At 36.6% G+C, this 21977-nt stretch overlaps 1 protein-coding gene across 1 annotated transcript in view; it reads right to left on the reverse strand.

Annotated features, from left to right (window-relative positions):
* The window catches only part of LOC145688251 (dedicator of cytokinesis protein 7-like), a 256560-nt gene that overhangs the window by 210561 nt on the left and 24022 nt on the right, over positions 1 to 21977 (reverse strand). Inside the window, exons 2-3 of the mRNA XM_081762205.1 lie at positions 11514 to 11562; positions 7351 to 7529 (exon numbers count right to left, since the gene is read on the reverse strand). Of these exons, the coding sequence (XP_081618331.1) occupies positions 7351 to 7529; positions 11514 to 11562 (228 nt within the window). The remainder of the gene's footprint in view (positions 1 to 7350; positions 7530 to 11513; positions 11563 to 21977) is intronic.

A 21977-nucleotide genomic window follows, 5' to 3' on the forward strand; every position in this document is an offset into this window, starting at 1 on the left:
GTTCCAAATCAAACAATTTCTCATTTCTAGAAAAATGTGTTCGAAAAATTTAATGTACTCTTTTCCATAGTATTTATTTCTGATTGTGTAAAATCATAATATCCACGTTTTATTAGTTTCATACACGTAATATAGAATTTTCTCATAACTTTCTGAATTTACATGGTACCAGGGGTGCTCATCCCCCCCAAAGCTGATGGCGCACTCCCCCCCAAAACTAATAATCTCTTCCCTCCTCAAAACTCAAGTCCTCTAAAAGCAATTGCCCAGTGTAGCAGTAGTTTTTATAGTACTAGTAATTGTTATTTTTGTTGTTGTTTTAATTCCTGTGTTAGTATTATAGAATGCTTGTGGTAGTAGTAGGGGCAGTAGTAATTATAAAAAATGGCATTACTTTTATTAGTAGTCTTGGTAGTGTACAATACTAAATATGTTCTATAAGGATATTGAAGGGTATAAAAACTTCTACACACTGTGTATGGCACTGGTATTCTTTTTTTTTTTTTTTTTTACAATTAGTAGTATTATTTTTTTCTTTACAAAATATTGATATAATTCCCTAGTACATGAAAAGTAAGACGCAAGTTACAAGTTATTGAGTTTGATACCAAAAGAAAATGTTATCCTCGAAATTAGTCTACAAAAAGAAGTGATATCCAACAAAAAACATTCCTGTAAAAGAGCCAAGTACGAGTGGCCTTAACAAGAATTGAAATCACAAAAATAGGCGCCAAGTTCTGGTGGCCAACAGTTACAAATACTCACTGGCTCACTTCAAATTTAGATTTGAAACTTGGCTTTTGTCTGTATGGTTACCACTAGCTCACAATTATGTCAAACTGCTTTATAATTTTCAACAGACAACATAGGCAAATTTCAAATCTAAATTTGAAAGTGATTCCTTGAGTGTTTGTAACTGTTGTTCACCAGAATTTGGCGCCATCCTTTCATATAGCAACTTGCGCGGTACTTCATTCATAGAGTTTCTAAGCAGGGGGTGGGGGGATTCATTCTCGAGATTAAAAAAAAATCGCATCGTGTTCCAATGTTATTCTGACGACAGCAAAATTACTTATTCGACATTAGAGTAAAATTCTTCCCAAATTTTTTTATTCCCCCAAATTTTTTTCTCGATGGCACAACTTGCGCCATTCATCCCTCCTGTGGGTGGCCCTTCTCTCTTAAAACGAACCAACCTTTCCTTTCATACGGCTACTTGCGCGGTACTTCATTCATAGAGTATCGAAGCAGGGGGTACGGGGGTTCACCCCGGAAAATTTTTGGAAATTAGCTTCTCAAAATCATGTTTTAATGCTATTCCGACAGTAAAATTGCTAGTTCGAAAGTAGAGTAAAATCCCCCCCAAAATTTTTCTCAATGGCGCAGCTTGCGCCATACATCCCCTTTGTGGGCGGCCCTGCATGGTACTACCTCATGTAAATAAGTAGGGCTACTATAAAAGTATTTACTATAAGTTTTTCATCTTTCAAGATTCCAAATTTTAACTGCTGTACTCATTAAAAGAAACACTGAAAATCTTTAGGAAATAAATATGTTTTCATGTATTCATTCAGAAAAGAAAGTAAATTGTAACTAATAAACAAGTTGACTTCTGCAGTTGTTCTTTCGTTTTTTTCTTTAAGTATGAAAGAAAAGTACAAAGCTGAAGGTCGCTATAAGTAACTTTATTTTAGCTTATAAAATTAAAAAAAAAAAAAACTTGCTTTTCTCGTTATAGACGAATTTTTTATAACATTTTCCTTTATTTGGTTCGGTTCCCGGCGGGAGCTCATGTGGTTCGGCTCCCACGTTAAGCTGTAGGTCCATGTCTCACATAGCCTCGCTGGTGAAAGGAATGCTAAACTGAAAATCAAAGCAAAGCAAATTTAAAAAAAACATGTTCATTGGACTCGTTTTTGAAAATAAACAACGTTCTTCATATCAGGATATAAAGATTGAGGGTCTTGTTGACATCGAGACAAATTTATTGAGGAAAGCTGCTTGGCAATAAATAGTTACCTAATCAACAAACAACAAACGTCACGCGTTGTTTGATGACGCATCGTTTCAGCGACACCTAGTGGAGTGTATGTAAACCTTCGTCATTAGTGGTCTATTTACTTCAACGAAAAGTTGTGTATGCGCTATTCAATCGTGTTGTAATATGGGCAAAATTGGATGCAAATCTATAACATGCGATTTTGCTGTTTTCATTGTCGTGAGTCAATTGAATAGTGTGAAGAACACCCAGATACTATAAAATGCGGAAGAGAAACTATTAACTACGAAAATAAAAATTGAAATTTTTGAGTTTTACGTACCACGGTTATGCCGGTTAGGCTAAAGGAGACGGTGATGGTGAAATAATGAATGGAATTTTGGAATGAAGAAAGTGGGAGGAAAAGGGAGAACCCCGAGGAAACACACGCACACGGTGTTTGTCTACCACAAAGTTCACTTGGCGCGATCTGGGATCGAACCAGGGACCCCAAGCACCAGACTGTTAACTACGAGTCGAAATACGTGCTGAATAGGTTATTTTGAGAGAAGAGAGACATTCTGCGGAAAATCGCTCAACGATCGGGTGGAGCAGTGCGTCAGATCCTTGAAAGATAGTCACAAAGTGGTGTATATATTTCTCGGAAACGCACTAATCCTCCTAAAATAACAACTTTTCTTAAGGAGAAGCTCACTGGAAGAACAAGCAAATGGAATAGATGTTAACCCCCCCGGAAGAACCAATAGAACTATGGAAGAGCCATTTCCAATCCGTATCAAATAGAACGGTGGCCCAATGCCTTCAGATCTATGGCCTTGGGGATAGGATTGCAGTAAAGAAACCATTCCTTCAAGCAAGAAACATTGCAAAAACATACTCATGGGACAATAAAATAAAATATAATAAAATAACGGCCAGAACGATGAAAATGGAAGAGGTTATTTTCATGTTTCTCTGAACCAACGAATCTAAATACCAACATTTCGACTTCCAATGTTAGAGTTAGAGTCGTCGTCCCGAAGAGCGCTTTCATCCCGACCGTGTAATACCTACAGCAAGGCACGAAGAAGGTCACATTACTGTTTGGGGATGATTTACAGACTATCAAGTAGATAATTTAGTTCAAATTAGTGGAATGATGGACAAAAATGTGTCTCACAACGATTGAGTGAGGCATGGAATTCCATCAGAATCATGTATTTCGGGCAGTGTGTTAGAACAGGATTACCATTTCAAACATTCTCTCAAGCTATGCAGTAATTATATGCAATACAAAGAAGATACTTACATCATCAAGAAGAAGAATAGTTGCCACAGTCACAGAATTTGTTTCCCATCGCTCTCTTGTAAGATGAACTTGACAGAGCAGTCAGTAAATAGATGCCAACGAATATTAAAGGTCTTTGGAAGGCTCTTCAGAGCTACTAGACTCGCATAGCTTCGCAAAAGTTGGATAAATTAATTCAACAAATGTCTGGAATTTGTAAAACTCTTATCAGGGCTAAGGGTCGGAGTTTTATTCAACGCAAACATACTCAATAAATTTCTCTCGCGTCAGTGGAAACAGGACCATACGTTTTTATTTCTTTACAAGAGCAATTATGTTTATTTTACACAGCAAGTCCACCAAATCGGGTTTTGATGGATACATGCCTTTTTTGGGGGGGGGGGGATTTTGAAAAATGAGTAGTATGCGCAGACTTTTGAAAATGACTATGTAGAAGTATGAAACCGGAATCTTGTTGTGCAAATGACACTGCTGTTATGTGACAATGAGCAAACACATTTTATTCAAAATAATCTCCACTGGCAGTGATACATTTTTCCCACCTCTCCGGAAGCTTATAAATGCCACGCAAAAAAAAAAAAAAAAAAAACACTGCTTCCTTTGAAGCGAACCAGTCGTCGACCCATTGTCGTAGTTCCATACGACTCGAAGTGTTGCCCGGCAAGTGCATATCCCAATGAGGCGAACAAATGGTAATCGGACGGGGCCAAATCTGGTGAGTAAGCCGCATGCGCTAGTATTTCCCAACCGAACTCCTTGATGGTATCCGTGACCCGTTTTGCTGTATGTGACGAGGCATTGTCATGGAGCAGAATGACTTGATGTTGCCTTTTTGCATATTCCGGTCGTTGGTCACGTATGGCTTGGTGTAAAGCGATCATTTGCTGTTGGTAGCGATCCGTGTTAATGGTTTCACCAGATTGTAATAGTCCATAATAGATGACACCTTTTTGATCGCACTACACGTAGAGTATTGTCTTCTTGCCAAACCGATTTGGTCTGGCAGTGGATGTCGATGGTTTGCCTGAATTCAACCATGATTTACGATGCTTGGGATTTTGCAAATATATCCACTTTTCATCCCCTGTAACTATCCGATGGAGAAATGACTTACGTTGATATCTGGCGAGCAGCATCTGACAAATGGTTCTTCGATTTTCTTGCTGTCTTTCGGTCAGCACATGTGGGACCCATTTGCCCACTCTCCGGATCTTCCCCACAGCTTTAAGACAAAGAGATACTGCTTTCTGCGTCACATTTAATTGTTCCGCAAGTTCTTGTTGAGTCTGAGTATCGTCTTCATCCAGTAACGCTTGCAAGTCCTTGTCTTCAAACTTTCTCGGTGGTTTCCCACGCGCCTCGTTTGGCACATCAAAATCACCACCTTTGAACTTCTTAAACCACTCGAAACACTGAGTTTTCCCAAGAGCATGCGCACCGTATGCTTCGACAAGCATTCTATGCGCTTCCGCTGCAGTTATCTTCAAATGAAGCAAAACACCAATGCTGTCCGCAAATCATAGTTCGTAGGCACAAAACTCGACATGTTTGAGGTTGTAGCAAACTCTATCGATGCATTCAACTTGGTTACTGCGTGTTACCACACTTCGTCAACTGTGAGAGGCAGACGCTGCCGCTGCACAAGCGGTCTTACGGTGTTTCAACTGACGCGAACACCATCTATTGGGAAATTCCGGTTTTATACTTCTACACCTGGTATATATATATATATTTGGTCTAGGAATTAATTCGTGCGGGTGGACAAGAGATGGCGCAACGAACGGAGCGTCCCACAGTTCCGTGTATCCACACATGTGTTGCAAACCCCTGTCATCGCGTATCGTTCGTAGTATAGGGCAGTGGATTAAAGCGTCAACAACACCAGTTTGTAGTTAAGTGAACATGGCGCAATTTGTGCCTGATAAAGTGTTTTTGCGGGGTGTCCTGCTGCATTGCTTTAACATGCAGAAAAGTGCGACTGAAAGTCATCGTATTTTGGTGGAAGTGTATGGTGACCATGCTGTAGCTGAGCGAACGTGTCAGAAGTGGTTTGCACGGTTTAGAAGTGGTGATTTCGGCTTGGCAGACCAAGAGCGAGCTGGACAGCCAAAAGATTTCAAGACGAAGAATTGACAGCATTGCTCGAGCAGGATTCGTGTCAAACGCAGGAACAACTTGCAGCAGCATTAGGCGTTGATCAAACAACAGTCTCCAAACGCTTGAAAGCCATGGGAATGATTCAAAAGATGTCACATTGGGTTCCACATGAATTGAAAGACAGAGACGTTGAAAGACGAAAAACCATTTGCGAATTGCTGCTTCAACGACAGAGCAGAAAGGGGTTTCTGCATCGAATTATTACGGGTGATGAGAAGTGGATCCATTACGAGAACCCTAAACGAAAAAAGGCCTGGGTGAAACCAGGTGAACCAGGTCCATCACAACCAAAACGAGATATTCACTGTGCAAAGGTTATGCTGTGCATATGGTGGGATATGAAAGGTGTGGTGTACTATGAGCTGCTGCAACCGGGTGAAACTATGAATGGAGAACGTTATCGACGACAATTAATGCGTTTGAAGCAAGCTCTGGCCAGAACACGACCAGAATGGGAGAACAGACATGATAAACTTATTGTTCAACATGATAACGCTCGCCCACATGTCGCAAAACCGGTCAAAACCTATTTAGAAAATGTCGGATGGGAAGTTTTACCCCACCCGCCGTATTCACCAGACGTTGCTCCTTCGGACTACTACTTGTTCGATTGCATGAACAACGATTTGATTGGACAGCGGTTTACTTCTTCAGAAGATATCGAAACATGGGTCTCTGACTGGATCGCTTCCAAGGATGAGGACTTCTTTCGCCACGGAATCCGTACATCCGGACAGATGGGCGAAAGTGGTGGCTAGCGATGGACAATATTTTTCTTAAGGTATTTATGCATTTTGTGTTTGTACTACAGCTTCAATGTGTGCGTACCAACCGCACGAATTAATTCCTAGATAATATATATATATATATATATATATATATATATATATATATATATATATATATATATATATATATATATATATATTCATGTTGAACCACTTAGAGTGACCCTTCCTTGTAACTTCTAAACTAATTGACAAATATCAGAAAAGAGAAAACATTTGCAATACCCGACAATATCACCAGATTAACAGTGGCGCCATCTCAATAAAAAATTTCATTTTTTCATATAGCACTATGTCTGGTTATTACACATTTCAATTCAACATGTAAAACGAAACATTAAAAAGCACGGTTTTGTTTAGTGTTGCCAACTGAGGATGTTACAGTATCAGAAATATTAAAATTTCTGAGAGCTCTAAAACAATGACTGAGATAAACGAAGCAGTGCATGTTTAAAGTAACTAAGCGTCGAATATTATGACCATAATATGATGCACTTCGGATAAATGGGAACAAAGTTACAAGAAATTGATTATTTCGAAACAGTTCTAAGATAAGTATCATATCTAAGCAGTTAGATAGTTTCCAAGAGACAAAATAACCGTAATGCTGTCTAGAGCAATTTGATATTTCAAACCGTTCCGCAAATATGATAAACATTCGTAGAGTTTGAAACACTGCTTAAAATGACGAATTTGTAAAGAATGTTTAAAATAACCGTTGCTTTCTTTTACATCAACGTGTAACATTACAGCAATAATATTTAGAAGCTATACGTAAGTACAATATTTTAAAACAGTGTTGCAAACTCTACCGATGTTCACCATACCTGCAGACCTAGGGTATTCCTCAAGTTCAAATTGACTGAGATATTTTTTAAGGCTCTACATATTGATAGCATTTGATACAAGAAAATAATTTGAGATTCAGTTTTCACATTGATTTTACTTTTGTCAGAAAATCATTTATGGCTTCAAATGTTTCAACTTACAGCCATTCTTGCAGCAGTGTATGACATATTTCATATAATCTATTTACATTAAGAACATTTAAGATATGTCAGAATTTTAAAATTAGGTAAACAAGAGTTTCGACATGTTTTAAAAATAATTGTACTCACAATGGTTCCTCTGGTAGAACTGGCACTTGCGTACGTAATTTACGTGGGATTAGTTGTATCTGAACATCCGAAGGTGGAATATCAAGAATTGATCGCAGAGGGTGTACTTTGATCCATTTAGAATTTCTCTCAACAACATCTTCATAATTTAGTATATCAACCTCGCCATACGCTGGAGCCTGTAAATATATATATATATATATATATATATATATATATATATATATATATATATATATATATATATATATATATATATATATATATATATATCATATTAGTATTAGTATTTGATGAAAATATTGTAATGAAATTTCAACTGGATTTAAATTAATGCAAACAGAGGAAATGACTCAATGCTTGTAGATGGTTACATTACTATTCGTATTGAGCTAACCAAAGCGCTACAGTTTGAAGGATTTTAGTTAGCACGTCCATAGGAACTACCTAAATTTCTTGGAGAATGTTCAATTTTAATGTACGATGAGTCATGGTTTGTTTTCGTAAACTCATCCTTGCAAATAGTTCTATAAAGTTATCAAGCTACTCCACACATGGCTGTCATAGAGCAAGAAACCTCTTTGAAATGACTCTATTATAAAAAAATGAATCGAAATCTGCCATGGTGGAACGAGAAATATAACATGTTGCTCCATCCCGCTGGAAATATACAATAAATAATTTATTCTCGTCTCATTGAATCACAAAGGCGTACATCAATTCCATAAAAGAAGCTAAAGAAGGCCGTGGAGAAGTTATTTTGTGTGTCTATACTACTGCTCCTACCTCTGACAAGGCAAATTCGCGATGTGTCCCCTCTTGATTCTTGTAAAATTGATTCAAATGCAAAGTTCTCCGTGGCGCAATGTCTATTGTACTACTTTTAGTGGCTCATACCGGTAATTTGAATTTTACGGGTCTTCATATATCCGGAATTCAATCATACACTACTACAACGCTCGGATATAAAATTACAGTACTTTTAGTTTCTTTAGGTTTAAATATATATGAATGTGGGCATATGCAAAACAAATTGGATCAAGTATTGCTTCTCTGATATATGTTATCCACCCCGGCCGAAATCTTGGATCCGCCATATTGGATTCAACTTTCTTTTTTTTTTTTAATGGGAATAGGTGCAAGTGATACATAAAATTTATGCACAATTTTCTCGGAAATTCATTGGTGTAGTGTATTTTACCGTAGCTTGTATCGTTTGCAAGGTATTGCATGCCAAACGTCAGGCATTTCACGAATATTCAACCAAATACCAAAGTTGTGCAGGGTCCGTGTGTATATGTGATCTTTTACGTGATTTATCGTTGACGAAATCTTCTATGAACGTACATACATACAGACACACAGATGTCAATACGGAAATGGTAGGTTTTCACCTAAATCTGGTCTATCCGGATTTACATTAGGCGTTTGACCGTAATACTACAATAAGTCCTTGTTATAGTGTAACATGGGGGTAATAACAATCACTCACAGAAATGAGAGACAATCACTCACAGTAATAAGATTATGACACCAATGTTGTAAAGAGTTTGTTTATACCTACAGTATTTTTCCAGTTAGAAATTGTTTTGATTTAACATCAAAAACGTGAGTGTAACTGATATTACTCTGCAAGGTCTATTCGCGAAGAGCCTGGAGGACTTTAACATGCAATACCTCCCAAACGGTACAAGCTACGGTAAAATTCACTACACCAGTGAACTTTCGAGAAAATTGTGCATGAATTTAATGTATCACTTGCACCTAGTCCCATTTGAATCCAATGTCGCGGATCCAATATGGCGGCCGGGGTAGGTAGCGTATGTCAGAGAAGCAATGCTTGGTCCAATTTGTTTTGCATATGCCCACATTCATGTCCAGTTACATCTAAAGAAACTAAAAGTAACTTTGTGTCCGACTGTTATAGTAGTGCATGATTGAATTCCGGATATATGTGAAGACCCATAAACATGCAAATTACCGGTATGGGTCGTGAAATTAGTACAATAGACATTGAGCCGCGGAGAACTTTCCATTTGAATCAATTCTACACAAATACCGAGGAGACACTTCGCGAAATGTACCTTGTGAGTACGTCCACGTTGCAGCTACAACAAAACCGTAACGTGCTTCTTTTCTCATAAACTCAGGCAATTCCAGTTCAAATTTCATTACAGTATCTTTAGTACAATATCATCGTAAACATATTCTTAAGCTATTATCAAAATGGCGACCAAAGTAATGAGTACAACCCTGAAATCATTAAGTAAATTCGGTGTGACTTAACTCTATATACAACCGATCTTTTAAAGATTTAATCCCTTTAGAAATGCTTTGAGATAGAGTGCAAACGAAGCATTGTCAACTGAACGTTGTCCTATTTTAGAGATCGACTATGCTTTGGAACCAAATGCTTGACATCACAGCTACAATTTTTGAAGTAAGACACATGCACGTGCGTTTGTATCGTATGAACAGGAAAGCATAATGGAGAATTTAAATAGCATACTGCCAAATCGATCGGATACATAGGTCCCTGGATAGGCTCACAAGTTAGACTATTGCGACTTATACGTATAACATCGTATAGCTGAAGAAGGAAGTTAAGCACCAGACAAATAACACAAACAGAAACATATTTGCAATTCCATGGGATTTTGTTAACGTGAAAGCTATCTTGAGATCTTGAATATAGAATTAACATACATTAGACGAATATTTTGTATACTGATAGATATCAAGGATTATATACACCTTATTGAGCAAAACAGGTCTTCTCTTACATTGACACGTTTGAACAGGATAACAGTGGGTTAGCACAAAAATAACAGAGTACATGGAACTAAATGTAGTGAACGGAAGGAACTTGTAAGAATCTATTTTTGTGGCTTTTTAAATAATATCATGCGCGTTCTGATGAATGTTAGTGGTGAACATCAAGAAACTATTTTCTCATGTTTAAAAAATAGTAAAGTTGGGTAATTCCGAAGAAGGACTACAGGAGACGATTGAAAAAAAATAGTTGATACTGGGAAACTATATGGAAAGGAAATCAACATCGAAAAATCGATAGTCATGAGAACAGCTCTTGGAAACCCGCCCCTTACGGGTCAGAATAGAATAAAAATTACTTTGAGAGGTCGATAACTTCAAGTACCTAGAAAGTATTATGACGAGAGACACTTACTACACCAAAGAGATCAGGTCAAGAATTGTCATAGCCAAGGAACAATTGTCATGGCATTCAACAAGAAAATATCCTCTTAACTAGCAGGCTTAATACTAGACTAAGAAAGAAATTGATCAGGTGCCATACATGGAGTATTGGACTATAAGGTTCAGAGACCTGGACATTACGGAAGTTAGAGAAGAAATATTTAGGGAGCTTCAAAATATGGTGCTGGAGGAAGATGGAAAAGGTAAAATGGACAGAGAGAGTGACAAACGAAGATGTTTCAAAACAACTAGGAGAGAAGAGGACGCTTTTAGGTATCATCCTTTGCAGAAAAGCCAATTGGATTGGACACATCTTGCGAAGAAATTGTCTTCTTCATACCGCCATAGAATAAAGATGGAAGGAAAGCTAGGAACAGGAAGAAGAACACAACTGATCGATGATTTGAAAAATAGAAGAATATATTGGGAGCCAAAAGAGAAAGCTGAAGTTCGAGAAAGGTGGAAGAAACATTTCAGGCCCAAACCTAAAATTAAAAAAGACACCTCATTAGTCCCAGGACCTGCCAAAAGACAGAATACTTCATGAAAATAATAGGTAATTACATATAACTCATTGGTTTCTATGATGACATTTAATGACTAATTTCTTAATTTTGGGAGTGTAACTGTTACTTGAATGAAGAAGTTGTAGTGGTCTCTTCAACCAAGACGACAGGAGCCGATGTACTGACCGGACACATTTCAACAAAAAGCCATCTGGTCAGCTGTCGTCCATAGTAAGCAGTAACGTCAGGAAGTGTACTATGATGGATATGGAAATGCATTATATGTTCCATTTGGACATAGTGTAAATTAGATAAAAGTCAATTAATGTGATATTTAACTCTAACTTGTGTTCTGGGTATAAGATCTATTATTTCATTGTTAATATCTACTTGCATGCACCTTCATTCTTAAAAAATGAGTGGAAATGTAAGTTTACTCACGTCTGAACAAAGCTTTCTCCGAGTTAAACATGGTGTCTGTGGTGGTGTACTGTAAGAGATAAAGAAAAGTAATTAGTTTTCCTCTTGCATGTAAAGCATTGTTAAACAAGAAGCAAGGTTTCGAACAACACTGTGTGATATATTTCACAATATTTATAGAAATCAACGAAAAGTATTTCATTCAAAAGTGGATACATACAAGTTATTTAGTAGGAGTAATGTTGTACAGACTCTGTCCTCGAAACTTGAGAGCTCCTTTGCGGTTATATGTTACCATCCACTACTTGTTCGTCATAGATCCGAGTTCGATCTCCGAGAGAAACTCATGTAGTTTGAATCCCAAGTGAAACTGCATGTACACGTTTCATAGGCTTGGTGCTTAGAAGGGACGTTAAATTCCAAACTAACCATCCAAGTTTTCTTTGAAAAAAAAAAAACATTTAAAACAGTAATAATTGAAGCGAGTGTTGGCAAGGCTTCTTCCATTTCAGTCGGTGTGAATTTGTCTGCCAATATGCTCCTCCGTCTGTTCCTCGATAACTCTCGTAAAACATCCGATTTAAATGAAACTTGTTATAAGCCTTCCTTCAAAATACAGGAATAATCCTTTTATTTGGCATTGCAATCCATCAAGTATAAGAGGGTAGAAGATTACCCTTCATTTGTATCACAATGTAAGTTTGCACATATACACTTCAAACCATTTTACAGTATAAATTATGCAAATATTATTATAGATTATGACAAAATATAGCATATAATTTCTTTGTGGTATTCCAATCATTCCAACAGTTAGTTAGGGATTAACGTTTGCCAAGAATGAAAGGGTGAATTTACTGTCCCAATTTTATTTTATGTTCGGATAACATTATGGTGCGGTAACAAAACATGGTTAAATTGGTGCTCTGCGGCGTCTTGATAGTGGAAAATAAAAGAAATGTGCATTTAAGTACTGTCTAGCGGGGCAGATTTACTTTGAGGAGATGACTTTCATGTCAATTACAGCCAGATATGGAGTACATATTGTGTACATGCGGAGTAAATATGGAAACATCCATGCTCTAGTTATGAAATTCACTACCACATATGTAGGTAGGTAAACTTATTTGGATTAAACGTTTTGCGCCCAAACAGCCGCGCCCAAATGTCATGGACCCCAGTAATCTGCCACAAATTCCTCATATAAAGATAAGAAAATGAACTAGTAGTTACGGAAGATACAAATAGAACTTTCTACGTATTTCTACACGTGTTGATACAATTCAAAGAGTGAGAAAATCATGTCTGTCGTCTTTTCTTCTTTAGAAATTAGAAGTTAGAGTGAGGAAGAATAGTAATGTAAATCGGCACCATCGTTAAAAACCATGAAGTAGCCTCAACTTGAGGAATATTTGGTGATATTTTCCTCATTGACCAAGGTCTATATAACTTGTTTTTGAGTTAAAGAATGAAATCTAGAGTAAGTCATTGTGACACTCACATAAGAACGTATCCTTACACGATCATTAGGGTCTTACATGAAGCAATTTTAACTAGCTAATAGTTTGAGCGGAAGATGCAGTGATGCGGTAGTTAAGTGGTTAGCGCATTGAACTTCTATTCGGCAGACCCGGGTTGAAATCTCGGCCAGATTCAAACTTTTTCAAATGTTTCAATTCCAATTTCAATACACACTCAGTATGACAAGCAAGATCTCCTCTCCAGAGAGAAAAAGATGTTGGAATGAGGAGAATTGGAGAAGTTATGTCAATGGAGGCAATGATTTACAAACTTATTTCCTGAAGTTATTCTATATATGATATTTTCATATCCTTTCGAGCATTTTCTAATTCATGCGTGATCAGTATTTTTATTTCTCTAAACATATGGTATGTAAAGAAATAATACATTACGTACACAGCAATATTGAGAATAATGTATGGTGTACATTGGACAACACGATCCGAACCATAAAGATTCATCTTAGAATGAAGAACTGTTTCAGTATTCATCTACTTTACAATTTTACCTCCATAAAACCTGGATCACGGCTACCAACTGCTGTCATTGCCGAGAAAAGTTTCGTGTAAGTTGGATTGCATCTGTCCAGACGTTTTCACAACTGAAAATTATCTGGACCCCAAGTAATGGAATTAGAACACTTAGAGCGGAGATACTTTTGCTGGTGGCTGTACAAATAATTTCGTATAGATTGGTAATCATCATCAGTGGTGGATCTAGAAGGTAAAATAAGAGAGGTCAACCAGAACCCAGATTATGATAGGTATATCATGAGTTTACGATTTTTCATTTGTCCTGCAGTAGTTTCCAACGTAACTCTCTCCCGTTGAATATTATGGCTAGGTTGTACGTAGACATTGTGGACTTTAAGGCAACACTTAATACAAATGTTCAAAAATATATAAATAATAGCTTCAACAGTAAAGCAGGAAGGGGTGAGAAATAAAAACAACACTAACCTGTTATTTTTAACTGTTATATCACCGCGTCCGGTGGCAAGGTGATGTCATCACTTTTTTTTCCTGGAAGGGAGATTCTCAATGTGTGGTATTGGTAATTATCTTCAAAGAGCCATCACACTTTCATAGGACAATATTATGCTGACTTTGTGAGAAAACTCAGAGCTCAAATCCAAGAAAACGTCCATAAATATTGACCAGAGCTCTACCACCACGACAATGCTTCAGCACTCGCCATGACCACTATTCATGAATGTGAATTTGAACTCGTTTCTCAGCCCCTCTATTCACGAGATTTCTACCCCTCAACTTCCTATATGATCTCGAATCTTAGAAAAAGGCTTCAGCTGGACGATGTTTTGCAAGTGATACCGACGTCTTTACAGCTCTAAAGGAGTTTTTGTGGTCACAACCTAAATATTTTTCTACTTCACAAAGATAAGCAAGGTCAAGTTTATCATATGTGCAACACATGCATTTGCAGCAGACAGCAAGTTTCGGAGGGTGGCAAAATCTGTCATGACTATATTATTTAAAATTGTTTCTTATTGGAAACACGCTGCACGATTATAGTAGTTAAATTTACTAAGCTGACCTTCTATTTGAATACTACATTCATAAATCGTGTTTAGGTAGCATTAGTTTGAGGTCACATGGACAGTGGTAAAGCAAATGGTCAAACATATCCTAACATGAACTGCTTGATTGTTGACAAAATGCAAGAACTCAATACTCGGACAGTAGCGAACACTTGTTCCATTTAGTTAGTTATCACAATTTTGATATGAAAATTAGTTTTGTCTTTGTCACAAACAAGTTCCTTATCAGTTATCATTTAAGGTGAAAAAAACATCTTTTAACAAATGTAGAAGGAAAATCAAGGAATAAAGATAAAAGAGCTTGTTGCACTGGAATTGCAAACTGATGAATTAAGATTGAAGCTCGATATTGAATTCTACAAAAAAAAAAAAAAAAAAAAAACTATCTTTCCTCTGCAGGTGTGTTTTGTATCTTTCACTAAAATAATATATTATTATTTAAAGAAGAAACAGACACAACGAGATCGTATTTGTAGTGTTTAGGTCCTTCTGAGTGCGAGTGCTTATTCCCACTCCCTTTGTAGTTCATGAGGGGTAGCATACTTAAAATCGTGGCTTTTAAGATTTGTTCTTCCTGGAGAAATGGGGTGGAAAATGATGCCACTTCATTGGGCACAAATTGCCTAGGGCCGGCCCTAAAGATAGGAGCAAGTGTATTGATGTAAGTTACAAAGGAATTATATTGAAAAACGAAGGCATTATTAAATCTGTACATCTTACGGTTGCTGCTGATTTGCAAATGTAGGCACTTTAAAGGATTGCAATGATGAGTTTCATATTGTTCTTGCTTTCTTCTAGGTTCATAACCTATCTCTATCCATTTTAGTGCCTGATATATTTATTCATATTTTTTTCTGTTTTTCTTCACATCATTTCAATAATACGCACCTCTTGTTGATTATCTTTCGAATTCATTATTCAACTCTATACATCTTTTTCACTTCCTGAATATTCGTTTTTTTCTGTTTCTTACGGTGTTTATCCACTTCGCTTAATTTTTATTTCGCCTAACACCCTATCAGCTGCTGTCTTTCCCGGTAGCTATGATCAGCGTACCTTCTTTGACGCGAGAGACCCAGATTTGGTTTCCAGTCGGAGCTCATGTGGTTCAGATTCCACGTTAAGCTATAGGTCTACGTTTCATATAGCCTATCCACTGAAAGGGATACTAAATCCTAATCAGCCAATCAACCAACTTAATCTGCTGTCATTTACCGATAAAAATTACATCCGCCATTTTATGTGAAATGCAAATTTTAACTAATTCTCATTCGGCCTAACGATCTTGTCAAGGAGGAAATAGCACCTATATAGAAGATCTAACAGTAAAATATAAAATCACAGTTCCATCCACTAGTACGTTCAGCTCAGAAATATGACATGGTAGGGGAGATCGGAGCTGGTTGAGACGCAGGTTGATTGAGACAGTGCTAATAAAGCCTATTCCATAATTATGACAGTAGTGACGTTTTTATCAAAGAAGTAATGTCCAGACTGTCAGTTGTTGGTGTAGTTTCATGATAGATGACGCTTACTTTCCCAGGAAGAAACAGTTTTTGTAAATATTTTTAATAATTTCATATTTCATCCACGTGTGCCTAAACAACAAAATATTAAATCTGGATCTCACATAGTTCTAAACTCTCAATAATTCGCTTGTAATAATCTTGCGGCCTCAAAGGATTCCGTTTACTGGTGGTTTGTCTAGCGAGAAAAATCTGCAGCGTGGTGTATTCAAAGGAGGTTGAAACAAACTTGTTGGAAATGATTGGAACGTGTCTCATCTGAACCAACTCTGCTCATTCTGCTAAGTTACTTATTGCATTACTTATCAAAAAGCACATTATTAAGAAAAGAAAAATTGTTGATAAGATCAATACAAGCTTCATGAGTGTCGTATAAAGGTTGAAGCCATCTATCCTGTCATTTTTACATAGTGAATTTGGATTTTATTATCTATTGAAAAATTGATTACAAAAAATAACTTATATCCACCTAATTAGATCTGAATGGATGAAAAAACTTCATAAGTAGTACATTTTGTAGTGGAAGTGAATTGTAGTGAAGTCATAAATATGTATTGGACTTTTAGCGGAATACTTTTATTAGACATTCATAAATCACACCTCGCAATAGAAGTTTTAGATTTCAGTAAGAACGACGGAGTAACTGCGTTGTTATTTCCACCACATCGCTTCCACAGGATGCAATCTCTGGAAATATCTATGTTTGGCATTTTTAAGAGGTTGATCAATTTAGCTGCTAATGCATGGGTTGTGGGAAATCCTGATAGAACAATGACAAGCTATGATATCCCTAAGTTAGTCAAAGTTCCTTTCCCCCTTGCTGCAACAGATCAACATCCAAGCTGGGTTTTCAGTAACTTTGATTATTCCACTTGAGCCAGATGTATTTCATCTTATTGTTTTTATGCTATATGACTGAGAGACCACAAACAGAAGAAGGTACTGTATAGAATGAGAATAGGAATAAGGAAGAAAGTATTGAAAATGACTCAGGAAATGATAATATCTTAGATGCAGACATCGCAAGTTGATCAGGAATACTCCATGAACAAAGCCACAAGAGTCCCAAAATGTGAGGTATCTAACTAAAACAGGATCACGAAAAGTTCAGTAACATACCACCAAATAACAGAGCTCTGCTATTTACACTGACGCACATATGAAGAAGTTGATGGCCAAATAAAGGAAGGGAAACTAAAAGTCGACGCGATATTTATGGTCTTGTAAAGCAAAATACAAGAGAAAGCACCACGGAGGAGATTCAGATGACGATTATCTTTCATGTCTGTGATGACTTTACTAACAATAAGAAAGAAAAGGAATAGATCTAGTGTTCTGGCTGCAAGGGCCTGCAATGATGGTTGGGAGTTCTATACGTGTAAGAATTGTGTCTCTCTGAACGATATGGCAGATTAATACATTTGAGGTGTTGCCGGCAAAAACCTCAAAAAAGAATCGAAAAAGAGTTATAGGTGGCAACATGTAGTGTGCAGTATTAAACACAGGATTAAACAACCACTTTTGCCAAAAACACCACAGGCCGTGCTCTAGAAGCCTTTAAGAATACGGCGATTCGGCAAAAACTCCAGAAGTCTAGAATGTTCTAGCAAGAACACCACTAGTCAGTGATGCTTACGCAGCTGCAGAGATAGCGCTCTGCTCAACACGAGGTTCTTGGAACGACTCCGACATTATTCTACACTTTATCGTTTGTCTGTCTGTCTGCCTGTTTGTAACAGGCTACACGGTGCAATTGTCAGTCTTTTAACTTGAAATTTTGCGGGTGAAAGCAGAAGACACCCGAAATTTGCTTAGGCGGCAATTCGGCGTACAATGTCCAAATGGCGGCTATTGTTTCAAGCTGGCGGGCATCTAAGCTACAGGGAACAATTTTCAAACTTTGAACCAAAAATTTTGAATACAGTAGCACAAGATGCTCTAAAATTTGTGGTATAGATTTTGGCAGCGATCCAACCAACATTTCAAGATGGAGGTTTGTTTTGAAAATGGAGTACATTCACGTAACAGGGTGACATTTTCGAACTTTTAATTTCCAATTTTCAGAGTGGAAGAACAAGGCACTCTAAATTTGTTCCGTACATTTTGGCGGCGATCCTACGTAAAATTTCAATATGGTAGCCAGTTTTCAAAATGGCGGCAATTCACACTGCAGGGCGGAATTTTCGTTCTTTTAACAAGACATTTTGAGGATAGAAGCACGAGACACCAAACAGTTGTATAGCTTTCGCGAGTGATCTGACAGAATATTTCAAAGTGGCGGCATTTTTTTTAAAATAGCGGGCATCTAAGTTACAAGGAGTCATTTGATGTACTTGTGGGAAGAAGCATGAGTTATTCTAAATTTGCCTTATAGAGTTTTGTGGCGATCCGAAGGACAATTTCAAAATTGCGGATATACACTATCCGGGTTGCCATTTCCAGTTTGTTCATGTGAGGCACCTAATCTGTAGACCCACTAGTATTAATAAGCGTTGGATAGTGGGATTTTATTTAGACGCATCATCACAAAACTCGCTACTTATGGGATGAAGATATGAAGTTTTTTTCCCTTTCCCAACATTGTAATTTTCGTCGTTATGGGGTTTCTTCCGGAAACCCCCAGCTTAATTTATTTAATACTAGGTTAATGTTTTAAGGATTGGAGAATACAGCGTTTCCTCTGATGTTCTGTAATGGATACTTAATGAAATAAAACAAAAATTAAAATTGTAATATCCATTTTTCCATTGAAAAGTAGACAGTTCAACCTGCCTCACGTATTGAAGCAACTAGCCCCAGTAGTGAGGCATGTTGAGACACTTTACATAGTAGTACAAAGTACTAATTACTAATTAATGTAAAACTTGTTCGAGTTTTATTTATTTTGTTGTTTTTTATTATTTTTATTGTTTTTTATAATTTTTATATTTTAGGAACTCCATGCCACTCACAGCACTTCAAACATTTTTCATTGACCTGTCTTTAAAATCTGTATAAATAATGAAGACCGTTAAAGGACAAAAAGTGTCTACCATCTCCGGTGCCTCTTAACTTTAAGACATCATAACATGACAATGACGTTTCCCAGCTTTAAAAATATCTAGCTTCTAACACACTATACTTTAGAATACTTCCTTAAAAGATTTCACGACGTTATTCTCCAAATTAAAATGTATTGTGTGTTACTTTCATTTAGTAAATGTAGGGTATTATCACCTGAAAATCACACTTTTCTCAATATGTGGCAGATTGTATCATAATACCAAAAGTTATTAGAACAAGATGATTTACATATTAATAATATGAAAGAACTACTTAATACAGACAACTTGTCATACTGTTTGTGTTGTTTAAAATTCTACAACTACCTTCCACGCTGGTCTACCTTCCACGCTGGTCTGCTATCACGCACGCGCCTCAGGTGAACGTGATAGCAGATTTGATTTCCGATTGGAGAATATTGAATGCATTACAATGGTTTGGTTTCCACCTCAAACTGTTAACCCACGCCTCATATAGCCTCGGTGCTGAAAAGGGCACTAAACTTCAATAAACAACAACAATAATAATTGCTACTACTATTTATAGTTAAGAATTAGAGTAATCTGTTCTAGAAATGGACATTTTCGAAAAATCTGCTTTTCGATTTTCGGAAATTTCATATTTTGATTTTTCGTTTTTCGTTTTCTCGAAATATTTCCGTTTTTCGAAAAATTGTTCGTTTATCGCAAATTTGTTCGCTTTTCGAGAAAAATTTGTTTTTCGATTTTTGTATTTGGAAAACACTTTCTTTTTTCTTTTTCCAAAAAAAGATTCGTTTTTTTTTGTTTTTTTTTTTTTTGTTTCTCGAAAACTTTATCGTTTTCCATTTTCCGAAAACTTTTTCGTTTTTTGATGATTTTTTTTGTTTCGCGATGTTTTTTCGTTTTGCGATATTTTTTCCTTTCTCGCTGATTTTTCGTTTTTCAAAAAGTTCTCAAAATTGGTGGAATGATAATGTGGGAAGAAAGGGGAGTACCCCGAAAAAACCCACGAACACGATGTTGTCTGCCACGAACTTACTTGGCCGGGGATCCCATGCACAAAAGGTAAGCGTTCTACCACTGAGCTACCGTGCCCTCTTGGGTTTCGATTTAATGAAAGAATATTGTAAAATGCCTACTATTGACAAAACTCATCCAATCACGACCAAAATTAGTATGGTTATGGACCGCGATGCATTTAGTGCGCACGTTAAATATTATGGTGTGTAAGCTTTCGGTTCCCGAGTTATTGCTCATCAAATTTGAGTTTTAACTTAGTGATATCAAGAAATTTTACTAGGACGCATTTGATTAAATTCAAGTGATCTAGACGGAAGTTGACGGTATATGATCGTAAATGTAGACTAGCTTGGTATGCATGGAAGCTCAGTATAAAATGTTATGGTCTACAGTCTTTTTGTTCCCGAGATATTAGCCATCAATATTAAATTTGGAATCAGTGAAATCGAGAAATTTCATTAAAGTGCGAAAGAAGGAACTCATCCAATTTTTAACCAACTTGGCATGGTGGTAGATCTTGACGAGCTTAGTAACTATATGTAATATTATGGTGAGCAAACTTTTGATTCCCGAGTTATTGACCATCAAAGTTACGTTTGACCATTAAATAACGGAAGAATTTCCGTCGATTATAACGCACATTAGCAACAGCAATCATTTAATTGTGACTAAAATTTGTACAGTTATAGACTTTAACGCGTTTAGTATACATGGTTAATATTATGAAGTATGGGCTTTTGGTTCTCAAAATATTGTCCAGAATATTTGGGATTAAGCTTAGTAAAATCAAGAAATTTCATTAAAACGCGTTAAACTCATTCGATATTAGCCAAAGTTGATATGGTCATAGACTTTGACGAGCCTGGTACACGTGCGAGCTCAGCACGAAATATTGTGATGTACAGATCTTTGGTTCTCGTTTCTCGAGGGATATAAATTAGTATCGAAGCTAAACAGTAAAATTTTTATTTTACAGGTTATTAAAATATAATTATTTACTAATAGTGATTATTAATGCGTTATCGACAATATATTTTATAATGTAAAAAAAGAGTAACAAATTACCATAAAGAAAGTTCCTGTATAAACTGATCGTGATAATATCAAGCAACTCTGTAATATTTTTTTTTTTTTTTTTAAGAAACATGAAGTGATTATATGTACTGACACTGATTCTAAAGACTCATCACGGAGATCCTCTATTCATTTCTCTTATTTTCTATAACTAACTCAGTACCAAAACAATTTCGTTGCTTTCAAAAATAGGCAATTTAATACTAACAAAATACTATTGAATGGTTTATTTGTTCTAAAGATGTTTTATATACGGTAGGACAGAGAACTAAGTATCTGACTATAATAATCTCATCAAACACGAATTCAAATTTTAAACAGGTGGATCTTTGTTTTCGCATTAGTTTTTACTGCTACTAATTTTAGTAGAAGGATACCACTAAGATTAAATATTTTTTATTTGGTTCTTTGTTGAACTTTAGCGTCCCTTTTCGGTATCAAGCGAGACCATACAAACGTGGACCTACATTTGAAAGTGGAATCCGAACCACCGTAACACGTTCAATGCTTTCCCACTCGGGACCCTGTGCATTAAAGGAAAACGCGCTGACCATTAGACCAGTGGGCAGAGCTTCAAATCTTTTCTTGGGACTATGAAATTATAGATTCAAAAGAAACATTTGTTGCTTCTTAGTACCTCTCTTGTTCTATGAGAATCAATATTGTAACCGAAAGTTGTAGTATTTATCACTTCCAGTTACATTAAACTTAGAGATGGAAACTACCATTATGACACAGAATCCATATCAAAAACTTTTTCCGG

This window comes from Thermobia domestica, chromosome 6 (assembly GCF_964235325.1).
Source record: "Thermobia domestica chromosome 6, izTheDome1.hap1.1, whole genome shotgun sequence".
In the NCBI taxonomy this organism is placed as follows: Eukaryota; Metazoa; Arthropoda; class Insecta; order Zygentoma; family Lepismatidae; genus Thermobia; species Thermobia domestica.